At 44.4% G+C, this 16,708-nt stretch overlaps 1 protein-coding gene across 1 annotated transcript in view; it reads left to right on the top strand.

The window, feature by feature from the left end:
* Positions 1-16,356, top strand: part of LOC144262482 (interferon-induced very large GTPase 1-like) — a 35,346-nt gene extending 18,990 nt beyond the window's left edge. Inside the window, exon 2 of the mRNA XM_077812298.1 lies at positions 6,813-16,356. Coding sequence (XP_077668424.1) covers positions 6,872-14,149 — 7,278 coding nt within the window. The 5' untranslated portion in view covers positions 6,813-6,871 and the 3' untranslated portion in view covers positions 14,150-16,356. The remainder of the gene's footprint in view (positions 1-6,812) is intronic.
* Positions 16,357-16,708: the final 352 nt, after the last annotated feature.

The raw sequence follows: 16,708 nt of genomic DNA, 5'->3' as shown, positions 1-16,708 counted from the left end.
AAGGTTCAGAAAAGGGCAACAAAATTATTAGGGTTATGGAACGGCTTCCATCTGAGGAAAGATTAATAAGACTGGGACTTTTCAGCTTGGAAAAGAGATGACTAAGGGGGCATGTGATAGAGGTCTATAAAATCATGACTGGTGTGGAGAAAATAAATAAGGGAGTGTTATTTACTCCTTTTCATAACACAAGAACTAGGGGTCACCAGATGAAATTAATAGGCAGCAGATTGAAAACAAACAAAAGGCAGTATTTCTTCACACATCACACAGTTACCCTGTAGCAGTTTGCCACAGGATGTTGTGAAGGCCAAGACTGTAACAGGGTTCAAAAAAGAACGAGGTGAGTTCATGGAGGATAGGTCCATCAATGGCTATTAGCCAGGCTGGACCGGGATGCAAAACTATGATCTGAAGTGTCCCTACTCTCTGTTTGCCAGAAGCTGGGAATGGGTGACAGGGGATGGATCACTTGATGATTCCCTGTTCTGTTCATTCCCTCTGGGGCACCTGGCACTGGCCACTGTTGGAAGACAGGACACTGGGGTAGATGGACCATTTGTCCAATGCAGTCTGGCCATTCTTAAATTCTTATTTACTAGCTATGTATTATTTACAAGGCCACTTGTGAATTCACACTTTGTCCATTGTTAACCTCTGTTTCCTTACTTCTGTTTTCTTTCCTTGTTCATCCAAGGCCTCCAGTTAGGAGGAAATTAGCTAGATGAAAGGACACAGGAGTGGAAAGGTGATCCAGAAAGGAGAGGGGGAAGGGAAGTAGGGCCGGGGAGAAGAAGCGGAGTTCAAGGAAGGCAGGTGGAGTGAGGCTGAGGTGAAGTGACTGGGAGGGACAGGCTGGAGTGGGTTGGTGCAAGAGACTACCAGTCTGATGACATCACTAGTGTCCGAGGGTGCCTGGTTCAAGACCTGCTAAGGCTCTTGATATGTCTGCACCTGCCAGGTTTAGTTTCTCTGGCTTCCAAGGGTTGGCTCCTCCCTGAAATTTTAATTCTCCAGCCTTCATCGCTTGGGAGGGAAGAGTAAGGGGGAGGCACTGCAAAGGACACCCTTGCATGGTTCTGGCTCCAGGGGGTGCTGCGAGAAGGGATGACCCAGCTGGGTCCCATCTTTCCTCCTACCCCTGCAATGCTGCAGAAGTCGGACCTGCTGAGGTGGCTTCTGGGTCTACTCCTAATAATTTGAGAGTTCCTGAAACCACAGGCACCGGCTGCCTCCTTGTGCAGGGGGTGCTCAATCCCCGCTCCGCCCCAGGCCCAGCCCCTACTCCACCCGTTCCCTCAATCCCCCACCCTCCGCCTCTTCCTGCTCCGCTTCTTGCCACCCAGTTCCGCCTCTTCCCCCAGCGCGTCCCATCCCTGCTCCTTCCCCTCCCTCCAGCAGAACAGCTGATCGCAGTGGGTGGGAGGCGCTGGGATGGGGGGAAGGAGCTGATCGGTGGGGCCGCCGGTGGGTGCTAAGCACCCACTAATGTTTTTGGAGCACCCGACAGAGTCGGTGCCTATGTCTGAAACCACCATGGCACAAAAGGGTGACAATGACCCAAAACAAAGGTCATAAAGTATTTCATGGGAAGCTTTAAATGCAGGATTTGTCCTGTACTGTAGATAATTCTTTCTATTACCTCCGTCTGATCCTTCATTTCTGATGTGAGTAATTTGCAGCAGAAGTGAGGGGAAGCCGATGCTGTGTGGAACAAAGGCAGTTTTGGGACTAAAATGAGTCATGTCCAAAGCCACAGTTTACTGGTTTGGTTTTTCTGAACAGTTTCCTCATGACAGGCTTTACTTTTATTATTATTTATTAGCTGTGTGATCATGGTGCCTAGAGCTTTGGGCATGAGCCAGGGCCCCATTGTGCCAGGCATTGTACAGACAGAGAAAAAAGACAGTCCCTGCCCCAAACACCTGACAATCTACGTGGAAGACAAGAGACAACAGATGGGCACCGACAGGCTGCCGGGGGAGCACAAGGAAACACAGACAATATTAGTCACTACGACAGGCAGCGGTTTCAGCACACCAGCACCCTACCCGTTGTCACGGTTTTTGTGGGCCTCATGGCAAAGGAGGAGCCAACTAGGGGAGGCGCTTTTCTTGACCTGCTGCTCACAAACCGGGTAGAATTAGTGGGGGAAGCAAAAGTGGATGGGAATCTGGGAGGCAGTGACCATGAGTTGGTTGAGTTCAGGATCCTGACGCAGGGAAGAAAGGTAAGCAGCAGGATACGGACCCTGGACTTCAGGAAAGCAGACTTCGACTCCCTCAGGGAACGGATGGGTAGGATCCCCTGGGGGACTAACATGAAGGGGAAAGGAGTCCAGGAGAGCTGGCTGTATTTCAAGGAATCCCTGTTGAGGTTACAGGGACAAACCATCCCGATGAGTCAAAAGAATAGTAAATATGGCAGGCGACCAGCTTGGCTTAATGGTGAAATCCTAGCGGATCTTAAACACAAAAAAGAAGCTTACAAGAAGTGGAAGGTTGGACATATGACCAGGGAAGAGTATAAAAATATTGCTCGGGCATGTAGGAATGAAATCAGGAGGGCCAAATCGCACCTGGAGCTGCAGCTAGCGAGAGATGTCAAGAGTAACAAGAAGGGTTTTTTCAGGTATGTTGGCAACAAGAAGAAAGCCAAGGAAAGTGTGGGCCCCTTACTGAATGAGGGAGGCAACCTAGTGACAGAGGATGTGGAAAAAGCTAATGTACTCAATGCTTTTTTTGCCTCTGTCTTCACTAACAAGGTCAGCTCCCAGACTGCTGCGCTGGGCATCACAAAATGGGGAAGAGATGGCCAGCCCTCTGTGGAGATAGAGGTGGTTAGGGACTATTTAGAAAAGCTGGACGTGCACAAGTCCATGGGGCCGGACGAGTTGCATCCGAGAGTGCTGAAGGAATTGGTGGCTGTGATTGCAGAGCCATTGGCCATTATCTTTGAAAACTCGTGGCGAACCGGGGAAGTCCCGGGTGACTGGAAAAAGGCTAATGTAGTGCCAATCTTTAAAAAAGGGAAGAAGGAGGATCCTGGGAACTACAGGCCAGTCAGCCTCACCTCAGTCCCTGGAAAAATCATGGAGCAGGTCCTCAAAGAATCAATCCTGATGCACTTGCATGAGAGGAAAGTGATCAGGAACAGTCAGCATGGATTCACCAAGGGAAGGTCATGCCTGACTAATCTAATCGCCTTTTATGATGAGATTACTGGTTCTGTGGATGAAGGGAAAGCAGTGGATGTATTGTTTCTTGACTTTAGCAAAGCTTTTGACACGGTCTCCCACAGTATTCTTGTCAGCAAGTTAAGGAAGTATGGGCTGGATGAATGCACTATAAGGTGGGTAGAAAGCTGGCTAGATTGTCGGGCTCAACGGGTAGTGATCAATGGCTCCATGTCTAGTTGGCAGCCGGTGTCAAGTGGAGTGCCTCTGGGGTCGGTCCTGGGGCCGGTTTTGTTCAATATCTTCGTAAATGATCTGGAGGATGGTGTGGATTGCACTCTCAGCAAATTTGCGGATGATACTAAACTGGGAGGAGTGGTAGATACGCTGGAGGGCAGGGATAGGATACAGAGGGACCTAGACAAATTGGAGGATTGGGCCAAAAGAAATCTGATGAGGTTCAATAAGGATAAGTGCAGGGTCCTGCACTTAGGATGGAAGAATCCAATGCACCGCTACAGACTAGGGACCGAATGGCTAGGCAGCAGTTCTGCGGAAAAGGACCTAGGGGTGACAGTGGACAAGAAGCTGGATATGAGTCAGCAGTGTGCCCTTGTTGCCAAGAAGGCCAATGGCATTTTGGGATGTATAAGTAGGGGCATAGCGAGCAGATCGAGGGACGTGATCGTTCCCCTCTATTCGACATTGGTGAGGCCTCATCTGGAGTACTGTGTCCAGTTTTGGGCCCCACACTACAAGAAGGATGTGGATAAATTGGAGAGAGTCCAGCGAAGGGCAACAAAAATGATTAGGGGTCTAGAACACATGACTTATGAGGAGAGGCTGAGGGAGCTGGGATTGTTTAGCCTGCAGAAGAGAAGAATGAAGGGGGATTTGATAGCTGCTTTCAACTACCTGAAAGGGGGTTCCAAAGAGGATGGCTCTAGACTGTTCTCAATGGTAGCAGATGACAGAACGAGGAGTAATGGTCTCAAGTTGCAATGGGGGAGGTTTAGATTGGATATTAGGAAAAACTTTTTCACTAAGAGGGTGGTGAAACACTGGAATGCGTTACCTAGGGAGGTGGTAGAATCTCCTTCCTTAGAGGTTTTTAAGGTCAGGCTTGACAAAGCCCTGGCTGGGATGATTTAACTGGGAATTGGTCCTGCTTCGAGCAGGGGGTTGGACTAGATGACCTTCAGGGGTCCCTTCCAACCCTGATATTCTATTCTATGATTCTATTCTATTCTATTCTATGATTCTGAAGGAGGCTAGTGAGTTAGGTTTGCTGATGTTTACGGGAAATGCTTCCCAAGTGCGTGGCATAGCATGGGGGAAAGCACAGAGGTGTTTCAAAATGTAATAAGTGAGTGACAGAGGCTTACTTCATGGTCAGCTGGGGGTGGGATTCAACCTTTTGATACTGAATGAAAGATGATACTTCTCTCCTGCATTTATTTCAGCACCTTCTATACTTACTGCCCATGTAAACCAGTTTCTGGAATGTCCGTGTTTCCCATGGGACTAGAAGGGAAGAGGGGATGTGAGAAATGTGGCACTTTTTGCACCACACTTGTCCCCAGAGAAGAGAAGGAAAGAATGAAGATGGATACAGAATGAGACACAGCAGAATTTGAGTGCCCTGGAAGGAGGGAATAGAAATTGTGGTCCTTTGTGGAAGACAAGGCGACTGATGGAGGTAGAACTAAGGGGGAAGACAGATGAGGGGTGGCCAAGAAACAGAAGAGAATGGGAAAGTGAAAGAGAAATAGAAACACCAGAGACAAAAATAGGAACATAAAAGACCAAATAGTAATTTGTTGGGGGGAGGAGAGGACGGACACGGGCACACCAGAAAATAAGAAAGAAAGGACAAGTGAGGAATGAAAGGATGAGCTTCTGGTAAAGGTACTAGCATGGGACTTGAGAGTTCTGGGTTTAATTCCTTGTGTGACCGTGGCAGGGGTGAAAGTAACTTAAAGGACTTACCGGTACACTGGAGTCCCGAGCAGTGGGCAGGGCCTCAAGCAAAAGAGGCGGAATCGTTAAATCCCCGGGCCCTTTAAATCAAGATTCCCTGAACACGCAGCGGACCGGCTTTGAGAACCACTGATTTAAAGGGTCTGGGGATTTAAATCAAGATTTAAAGGGCCCGGGGCTCCGGCGGCTAGGAGCCCCGGGCCCTTTAAATCTTGATTTAAATCCCCAGACCCTTTAAATCAGTGGTTCTCAAAGCCAGTCCCTTGCGTGTTCAGGGAAAGCCCCTGGTGCGCCGGACTGGTTTGTTTACCTGCCATGTCCGCAGGTTCGGCCAATCGTGGCTCCCACTGGGCGGGGTTTGCTGCTCCAGGCCAATGGGGGCTGCGGGAAGCGACGCGGGCCAAGGGACGTGCTGGCTGCCCTTCCCGCAGCCCCCATTGGCCTGGAGCGGCGAACCGCAGCCAGTGGGAGCCACGATCAGCAGAGCCTGTGGATGCGGCAGGTAAACAAACTGGTCCGGCGCGCCAGAGGCTTTCCCTGAACAAGCGGCGGACCGGCCTTGAGAACCACTGCTTGAAATCACAGCCCAGCTCCGCTGCCAGAGCCCTCGGGTAGTGGCAGAGGCCCAGGTCTCTGCCAGTGATTTAAAGGACCAGAGACTCCCTGCCCCCACCACCACAACGGAGCCTAGGGCCCTTTAAATTCCCGCCAGAGCCCTGGGGGCTCCCGGCTGCTGCCGGTACCCCAGGGCTTCAGCAGCAGGGCTCTGGCAGCAATTTAAAGGGCCCAGGGCTCCAGCCGCTGTCGGGAGCCCCAGGTCCTTTAAATCACCAACCTGGGGAAGCCAGTACGGTCGATGGTGTACCGGCTCTTGCTGATACGCCGTGCCAGACCATACCGGCTTACTTTCACCTCTGGACCTTGGGCAAATCATTTAATCTGTCTGTGCCTGAGTTCCACACACATGCTCTTATCACAATTGGAACCTGAACTTGCTTAGGGCTTCTAGGTACAGTGTAATACAACTTAATAGGAAAATCAAATGAGGGATGGAGAGAGTACTACTTAAAAAAGGAAGTTAACAAAATAGAATAGCGAATTCTTTAAAAAAAATAAAAGGAAAGTCACTAAAAAGGGAGGAAAGAGGGATAAAATAACCAGAAAAAAGAAAATGGAAGTCTAAGGAAAGATTGCATGTTGGAGAAATTAATAAAACAACAGGCATGGGTGGATAGAGCAAAACTATAGACAATTAAGGACCATAGACTTTGCTGAAGAGTAGGGTGACCAGATAGCAAGTGTGAAAAATCAGGACAGGGGATGGGGGGCAATAGGTGCCTATCTACGACAAAGCCCCGAATATTGGGACTGTCCCTATAAAATCAGGACATCTGGTCACCCTACTGACAAGGAATGGCCAGTCCACCCTTAGTCCTATGGGGCAAGTGCATAGACAGTGGTTTGGATTAGTGCAGTGTGTATTGGGTTTGGGGGATAGGATAGGGATCGCAATATTTTAATTTTTCCAGGGTGAGCGCTGGTAAAATGTCAGAATACTTCAGTACATCAAGATTCAGGATATGATCTGATGGAGGGTAAATGTTTTCATGAAGAACTGACAGAAATATGTTCTCTATGTTTACATCCTTCTCTGCAGAGGAGATAAACCACGATGATCCAGTTCAGGGCACCCCTGTGAAGGAAACACATACCAAGATGGAAGAACTGGGGCAGAGACTCGATGAAGTGCGACTGAGTACACAGTACTGGCTGCCCAAACTACAAGACAAATTGGGGATTACCTCCGCACATGCTTTGAAACACCTAAGATATGAAGACTACTTAAAGCTGGAGTGTGAAGTAGAGCACCCATGGGAAAAGCAGGCTCTCCGAACCCTACTTAACATAGCAGAGAGCAAGACAACAATGAAGCAGCTGCAGGGGGAGCGCTTGGAGATGCTAAAGAAGAAGCAGGAGCAGGCTACATTGGCACTTCAGGGATTGAAAGAAATGCAGGAGAAAGGCAGAAGCCGCCATGAGGAAGCTGTAAGAAAGAAAGAGGAGGAGCTGCAGGGAGTTATGGACATAGCACCACAGTACTGGGCACCACCTGAGAAGTGTTTGAAGGAAGTGATAGAGAATGTGCACAAACAATTAGACCTCCTGGAGGAGACGGTGTCCCAGAGCGAGAATTTCCCTGACAAGGACCTTTTGAGATGGGCATCAGGAGGGCTGGCCCTGCAGGGCATTTACAAAACCAACAAGCTTGCAGAGATAGTGGAGAAGCGAGAGCAGCTCATAGACATCCCAGAAGGGTTCAAGCTCTTTGGTCCAGAGCAAGGGCCATTGTTTGAGAAGAAGGAGTTTTCATCTGCCGAAGCAGAGTCCTCGTTCACCAGGACCATGGAAAAGCTGGGTTTCAGCATTAGCGTCACAGCCAAGGGTGGATTTTGGGGGTTTAGTGCTGAAACCAGCACAGATTACAGCAGCTCTTCAGGGTCTGAACAAACCCACAGATCCCGCTCAGAACACACCTACATTTGCACCACCAAGTACAACTACATCCCACTGGCCTCAGGCTACTTCCCCAAGGCTCAGCTTCGACTTTCCAGTGCAGCACTGCAAGAGTTAAAAGAGATCGAGCAGCTTTTGAGTCACACCCCAGAGCCGGACAAGCTCAACATGCTGAAGAGCAGGGGCGGGAGATTCTTCAACCGATTCGGGTCTCACGTAAACCAGGGTCCGCTTCACTTGGGTGGGATATTCTGGTGGAAAGCGTCTTCTGAGGGATTCCGGGCAGAGCAGCTGGACGAGGTGAAGAAACGAACATCTGATGCGCTCAGCTCTTATGTTGGGGGCAGCTATAGTGGCTTCAGTTGGAGCATTGCAGCTGGTGTTACCGCATCAAAATCAGGTTCTGAAGCCTCATTTCAGGGCACAGATAGAAAACAAATCCAAACAGAGATTCAGCTGTTTGTGACTAAGACAGGAGGCCCACCTGGAGTGGATTCACTCACAGCATGGAAATCTGGACTATTGGCCAGTAACAAAACCTGGAGTGTCATTGACCGAGGCTTTCAGCTAATTCCTGTGTGGGAGATAGTCCTGTCCAGTCACAGACAAGATTTTAGTGATGTTCATCAAGTCAGCAGCAGCCTCAGAGATGCCTATGAAGTCCTAACTAACCAAAGGGTCGGTACTTTGTTTGGAGAGGGATTAGTCAGTGCAGTGGATGAGGCCAGATCATTCTTAGAGGAAATGAAGACCTGGGAAGTCACTGGGGATGAAGAGCAGCTAGTGACACTGAACAATTTCAAACAAAAGCTGACTGCAAAAACTAAGAACTACAGTACATGGATTAACATTTGCCTGTCGGATAAGGTGCTTCAAGATTTCCTGGAAAATACAGTTTCACTGTGCAAAGATTCGCCTGCACAAAATACTGAATACATCAAATCTCTACTGCGCTGCCTTCTGGACCCTCATGTCTATTCAGTTAAGAATTTCCCCAAATCTTCCTCCATTATGCAGTGGATCTTTCATGAAGAAAAAAAGCAGCAAAAAAATACCTCTCTCTCTGAATTTGCTGATTTTACTCAAGTCCTACAGGAAATGAAGAATTACATACAGGAAGTTACTTATGACCATATGTCCTCTGCAGAAGCAGTGCAAGTAGCAAAGGTAAAGGCCACCTTAAATGTGAGCTTAGCTTTGTCTTCCTTTCTGCAGGGTCTAAGGGAGAGAGAGCAGACAGATATTGAGCTGTTATTGCTCTCCATTGCAGCCAGCGCAGGATACCGGGTGGACAGTCACACTTTTCAGTATCTCCTCGGGTGCCCAGAAATTAACTTCATATTGCAGGAAATGCAAACAGCACAGGAGGAATATTTGACGCTTAGGGCTCAGGATGTTTCCAGAGCTCAGGCTTTCCTGCTGTTGGTGGGTCTGACTGTAACATTTGAATGTAAAGACACGTCTCCAGAGGAAAAGAACAGACGTTTAGCTTTTATGAAACATCAGATGGGAAACTCATTGTCTACTGAAATGTCAAATGTCCTTAAAAAGCACAGTGCATGCAGTGATTGGGACATACTGGAAACAGACCTGAATTGCCTCAAAAATGGGGACTTTGAAGCCACAAATGATAAGTTGAAGAAACAGGGTATAATAAAAGAATTAGAAGGCATCTGCCGACGAACAAAACCTTCAAATCAACCAAAATCAAAACCTGAAGTGAAATCTAGCAATGTTAAAATGTATGAAGCTATTGAAAACCAAGAGTTTCTCAATTTACTGAAGAGACTTGGACTTGAAAGTTGCTATCCAAGGAAAATGGGGACAGCAGACTTCCATGTCATTTACAAGACCTCTTTACATGACAGCCAGCCCAGCACCGAATGTGAGCTGCCATTTTACTTTTTGCAAAAGCTGTTGATGGTGGACTATCGGGTAAGATACCTCGTTTACAAAGATGACATAAAATCTAAACAAGGAACAACAAATACACTGACCACCCTAGAAAATGAGAGTGGATCCTCAGATACATTTGATGACTTTTTTAATGATATCAGTCATGGAACCAATGAATCTGTTACAGATCAGGCACACATACACCCAATGGACATCCAGATGGCAATTTTTCATTGTGCAGATGATTTCATGAGACAATATCTTTCAACAAAGCTCGCTTTCTGCCAGTTTGCACTCCCACTTCTGGTGCCAAATCCTTGTACTTCACAAATAGAATTCCCTCTTTGGTCCCTTAGCCAAGTGACAAAGAGCTGGAAGGGTGCTGAGAAAACAGGAACGGAGACTAGGTTTAAAAATTATAAAAAATTGATTTATCAGGCAGCTATGCCCATGGTGTCCTTCATACGGATTGGTCATTCTTCTTCTTCTTCAAAGTCCCAGATCCTGAATGCTCTGCTGAGTAATCACAAACATGACATCTTTTTCCACCGTCATTGTAAAGGCAGCAGCAAAGATTGTCTCCTGATGAATGGGGTTGTGGAAATCTTCTGGTATTGTCCAGGTGGGAGAGACGATGACAGATTTGACAACTGCGTCGCATTCACTAATCTGCATGGAGATGCAAGGCAGCATGAACAACAGGTCAAATTTTTACAGGAAATTTCTTCTGTTAATGTGGTTCTCATATCAGATGTTGATCAAAATGATAAGAGAGGCATGAAAATTATACATGACCTCTGGAAATCTCAAAAACCTTTGATCTGTCTTTTTGCTGAAAAAGAGAACATTGTTGCTGGCAAATCCAGACAGAACATAAAAATAGCCATCAAAAACAGAAATGAAGCAGAGTTAATAGATGAACTGATGACAACAATCAAGGATTTACTAGCAGGTTCAAACATAACTTGCAGTCTTGAGAACAGTACAAATATTGCTCGCCAGCAAGGTTTTGTCATTGATGAAGATGAAGAAGAGTGTACGAAAGCCAAGACAAAGGCACGGGTTCTGATGACGCTCTTGAACAAGACTAATTTATATGAGATAAAGTCAAAACTGTTGCCTCTGCAAGGAGAATTGTGGCACAAGTGGTGTCAAAAGGACAAGGAACTTACCCGCTTGCAGGAGAAAAGAAACAGAAGCATTGAGCAGCACCGGGGCCAAGTTGAGTCAGACAAGCATAAAATACGAAGCAATCAGTTAAAAAGAGCATTCCCTCTCAATGATCTAATGAAGTCAGTGCTTGAATTTCTCCAGTCACATCCAGAAGCCACCAAAAAATATTTCCTGCAGTGGATGAAAGTATTTATGGATGACTTGTCCTCTGACTGCCTTACAGAACTTCACCAAGAATACCACGGATTGTGGTCTCGAACCCTGGAACTAAAGAAAAAAGGAGAAAATGATTACTTGAAAAATGCTTTGCTAAATAAATTAGAAACACTCTCAAATACGATAATTGATTCTACAATTGGCCTTGAACACATTTTGAGAGAGGTAGCTCAGATTTATGAGGCTCTGGATTCAATGAAACAACAGGATGAATGTTTTCTTGCACTACCTCAAATTGCAGCTGACCTGATGGTTTCAGGTTATCCCATTGAGCTGATGGACGGTGATGCGTCATATGTGCCATTAAAATGGGTTGGAGCAGTTTTGGACAAATTAATTGAGAAGTTAGGAGACGAAAAAGTGTTTGTTCTTTCAGTGCTTGGCACCCAGAGCACTGGAAAGTCAACATTGCTAAATGCCATGTTTGGTCTTCAGTTTAGTGTCAGTTCAGGGAGATGCACCAGAGGAGCATTCATGCAACTGATTAAAGTGGAGGAGAACCTCAAACAGGATTTGAACTTTAGTTATATACTAGTCATTGATACAGAAGGGCTCCGGGCTATGGAGATGGCTAATAAACAGTCATTTAATCATGATAACGAGCTAGCCACCTTCGTTATTGGTATTGGTAATATGACTGTGATAAATATTTTTGGTGAAAACCCTTCAGAAATGCAAGATGTCCTGCAGATCGCTGTCCAGGCATTTCTGAGAATGAAGCAAGTAAAGCTCTCCCCAAGCTGTTTGTTTGTGCACCAGAATGTTGGAGAAATAACTGCAAAAGAACAGAATATGGAAGGACAAAGGCGCTTCCAGGAAAAACTAGATGAAATGACTGTTACAGCAGCTCAGCAAGAGTTCTGTGATGTAACTTGCTTTAGTGACGTTATCCGATTTGATGTGAACACCCACATTCATTACTTTGCTCACCTCTGGGAAGGGAACCCACCAATGGCACCTCCAAACCCCAGCTACAGTCAAAATGTGCAGGAACTAAAGAGCAAGATTCTCTTGGCTGCCAAAAAAGAATCTCAGGGCAGTGTTTTAAGGCTGTCAGGTTTAAAAGTCCGCATTAGTGATCTGTGGAATGCTTTGTTAAATGAAAATTTTATTTTCAGCTTCAAGAATACGCTGGAGATTGCAACGTACAAGAAGCTAGAAATAATGTTTAGCCAATGGACCTGGCAGTTTAGAAGTCATGTACTAGATTTGCAAATGAAACTTACCAATCGAATTAGGAATGGAGAAGTGCACTCGGTCACCAAAGGAAACCTTGAAGAGCAAATTCAAGGAAATTATGGAGTCATAATGGAGGACCTAGAAAAGTATTTCAGTGAAGACAAAGACTCTGAAATGTTGATTCAGTGGAAAGGAAGTATTGAACTGAAACTGAGAGATCTGAAAGAGTCACTCATTGCTGAAATTAAGAGGAAGTCTGAAGAACTTATTGAACTAAAGAAGAACCAAAGCAAACTGGATGAAAAGAAGTCAGAATATGAAAATGAGCTTCTGAAAAGAAGCAAAGAGTTGGCTCTGTCTTTAAAAGGCCAGGAACTAGGTGAAGCAGAACTGAGAGCGAACTTTAACTCGTTGTGGATCGAGTGGGTGACTGAAGTGGCTTCAAATGCTCCACAGGCTGAAGAGTCTGATATTAATGTTGATGTAGAAAATATCCTTCTGGAGCATTTTAAAGAGACTAATTTATTAGGAAAAATTAAAATTTTCCCAAAAAAGAATACGTTTTCTGTTGATTTTTCTAAACACATCAGCATGAAGAAAAAACAGTTATTTTTCAGCCACAATTTAGATGAATGCGACAAAAGCAACATTTGGCAAGTTACTGATGGCATCAGTCAGGCTGTCAAAGCAAACATTGACAAGAAAGAGCAGCAGAAAATGGATTACAATCGAAGTTACATTCATGAAATATTGCGGGAAGTAAGGCAAGGTACAGAATCATCTGCACCCAATAACTCAAAATACGTATTTAATGATGAGTACAAGATAGATTTATCCTTGCATCTGTGTACAATGGCAACAGAAAGATTTAAAAACATGCACACAGCATTTAAAAAAGCAAATGATCCAACCGTCTATCTGGAAAGTAAGAGAGAAGATTTCTTTAAATGTTTTCAGATTTCCTGTCAAGGAGCCACATCCATCACAACATTTGCTGATTTTTTATGCACCAAGCTTTCTACAGCTCTTCGCCAGGCAGTCTATGACAAGACTGCCATTAATGTAGCCAATGAGGTGAGGTCTAACCATCCTGCCCTCAATGCCAGTAGATTCAAACTAGAAATCTACATTCTGAAATCCCTGGCAGAGGAGGAAAACTTTGAGAAATACAGGCAGTACATTCATTTCCCAAAGAACTTTTTTGAGAACTTTATCAAGAAGTGTGTTGATGATTATTGTTTAGACAAGAAAGATCAAAGATTGAAGAATTTATTGGATTTTTCCCTTGATCATTTCCAGAATCTTGTTCATGCAGCTATTCATGGCTCAACTAAAGTTGTCAAAGACAGAAGTGGCAATGTATCCTTATGGTTAGATGAATTTTGCAGAAGACTGGGAGATGTCTTAGACCTTCCCAGAAGTGATCTGAAAAGCATTGAACATCAGGAGACGACAGATGTAGAATTTCTTAAGGAAGCAATGAGTAAAGCATTGGATCCTGTGCTAGAAAATCTGAAAAAAGACTTTGCTGTCATTGACATGGAGCCATTTGAAAAAAAACCACACAAAATATTAGCTGAACAGCTCTGTGGGTGCTGGGAGCAGTGTCCCTTTTGCAAAGCTCTTTGCACAAATACCATATTGAACCATGATGGAGATCACAGTCTTTCTTTCCATCGTCCTCAAGCTACAACTGGCATCCACTGGCATAAAACAAATCATCTAGTTACTGACATTTGTTCAAGTCTTGTCGCAAGTAATTGCTCATTAGTGCTGGGTAAAGACCGTAAAATTCCATACAAGAATTATCGGGATGCAGGACCTCGTTATTCCAAATGGAGCATCACACCTGACACCTCTGTGCAACCTTACTGGAAATGGTTTGTGTGTCATTTCAGGGCAGAGCTAGAGCGTTGGCACTGTCGAAAATTTGAAGGCAGAGGGGAGATCCCTTCTCAGTGGAAACAAATTACGAAAAAGGATGTCCTCTCTGAGCTGGAAAAGGTGTTGTTCTAAATTAGTCAGAATGAAAGATTCTAAGCCTGATAGCAAATTCGTTGTTCTAGTTTGAAAGTGTATGAAACAACTGTATTTTCAAATATTATTCTTGTATTTTGATTTAGGAAGATAATCATCCAAGGTAAACTATATTTAATCTCTCATAGAACTCAGAGAAATATAAGACTATTCATATCAGTGTACAGTAGTGAAGTTGCCTCATTATAACGTCAGAGCCCTGTAGCTTTCCCAACTACAGTGATACAATTCACCTGCCTGTGTGTTAGCGTATAAAGAAAAAAATTCCCTGCTGTGAGCATATTATGAAAGATTAACTCGCTCAGCAAGAAATAGCCAGATGAAGAGCAAAGAAAGGCATTAGTAAATACCATTTTTATAAAAGGTTATCATCTGATGCCAATTTCCCTGTGAGAATTATCTTTGACTTTAACCCAATGAAAGCAGGATATTAAAAAAAAACCTGGAAGACCTAAAACACAATGGTGGGATGGCATCAGACACCTGTCCATTACTGGCAGCCTACTTCAGAACGTGCCAGATTTGGTTCACGACAGAACATCATAGAGGTGCATAACACATTTGATGGGCTCCATCATGCCCAGACAGCATGAGAGCTAACTAAAGTGCAGAGGTATTTAATGTACACTGCCATGTTTGATTTTAAATGCACAATCTGGGTACAGTTACATTATGGTCAAATAAATTGGTTAGTCTCTAAGGTGCCACAAGTACTCCTTTTCTTTTTGCGAATACAGACTAACACGGCTGTTACTCTGAAACCTGTCATTATGGTCAACAGTTTTTTTTAATTTTATAATATTCTCGTATCATAGAATCATAGAAGATTAGGGTTGGAAGAGACCTCAGGAGGTCATCTAGTCCAATCCCCTGCTAAAAGCACAACTAAATCATCCCAGCCAGGGCTTTGGCAAGCCAGGCCTTAAAACCTCTAAGGATGGAGATTCCACCACCTCCCTAGGGAACCCATTCCAGTGCTTCACCACCCTCCTAGTGAAATAGTGTTTCCTAATATCCAACCTAGACCTCCCCCACTGCAACTTGAGACCATTGCTCCTTGTTCTGTATATCTGGATAGAGAAGTACTTTGTATGCAAGAACCATTTATTTAACATTAAATTCCAATTTTTCGTCATTGAAGTATGGGAGTCTTGTTTATCTAAACTTGTAATAGCTGCTGTTAGCAGAAAGTGTGTGTGTCTATTTGTTGACCTATGACCCTGCCACATCTTGGGAGTGACTTTATGCTTTGCTATAGGCAGAATGACGTTATAGCCGTATAAAATCGATGGGTGTATATTGCTTATTGGCTTGGAATGTGCATTGGGGCAAGTAGGTGAACATAACTGACTGGTTTATTTAGCTTGCTATGCTTACAGGCCTGATGTATTGGTGTGAGGCCTTGTGGCAGTAGTTATGTTAAAGGTGGAATTTTAGATTAAATGAGAACCGCAGAACACAAATTCTGCCCTCTCATTCTGGGAAGTTAAACAAATGATCATGAAAGGGCCAGTACATGGCAGGGAGTTTTGGGGAGCGTTAGCAACCTGGTTGCTGTGCAGTAACTAGGAAGTTGGACTGCATTTATGTATTGGAATTATTATGAGATTATTAAGTAATGAATGAGGTAGCTTATTAATATTAATGATTAAGTTGTAGTTATGAAAACCCAAAAGGCCACATATGGATAATAGGCAGGTATCAATCTTATCTTATTATGGTCACGGAAGGTGGTCAATATAGTTATATATCCAATAAGTCACAAAAGGTGGAATATAAAAGATCCTGTTTATTGCCCTGTTTTGGGTTCTCTTGGACTCTTGAACTTGTATCAGCTTGGATCTGTGGCCTTCTGAGGTGCTCCGCTAACTGATTCTTCATCCCTGTAATCCTAACTTTTAGATTGTACGTATGAAATGTGTTCATTAGCCCTGCAGCTTGGTGTACATGGGTTGCTTATTTCAACAGGCTTGTGCTGATTAGTAATTTTGTGTAGTACAATTATTTGGTGTCTTTGTAAGGTTATAATTGAACCTAGGCAGCTCTACTGCAGATCACATCAATCCCTTAATTTAAGAGAGGAGTTTCTGGGAGAAACTTCTGTGTAGCTCATTTTGGGAAAGAACCTGTGTTAATTGTTAAAACATATGCATGATGCTCAATTAAACATTATCAATGTGAAAAAATGATACCGTGTCATCATTTATTAGGGCTACATAGTCATTCTATACAATTTCTCAACCACATGCTTACAAGATAGACAGAAAGAACCGGAAATATGAAAAGCTGTGTTTAGCTAGAAAGACTATCACTACATTTCTGTCTCATACGTTTTCTTCATTCTCCATAAAAATTACATCCTTGAAATAAAACAGGTTTCTATCAAACGGACCTTACCAAAATCCTAGACCTCAAACTCACTTTTCCATTTAATTACAAATAAAATATCCAAACTGCTTTTCAGAGCTACTGACCGCTAGATAATAGGAGGCTCACACTCATGACCCATCGGATCTCAGTTGCTAGATCCCAAGACAG

Source organism: Eretmochelys imbricata, chromosome 3, assembly GCF_965152235.1.
Source record: "Eretmochelys imbricata isolate rEreImb1 chromosome 3, rEreImb1.hap1, whole genome shotgun sequence".
NCBI classification, from domain to species: domain Eukaryota; kingdom Metazoa; phylum Chordata; order Testudines; family Cheloniidae; genus Eretmochelys; species Eretmochelys imbricata.
The sequence above is the reverse complement of the archived record's forward strand: the minus strand, read 5'-3'. Positions and strand labels throughout refer to the sequence as shown.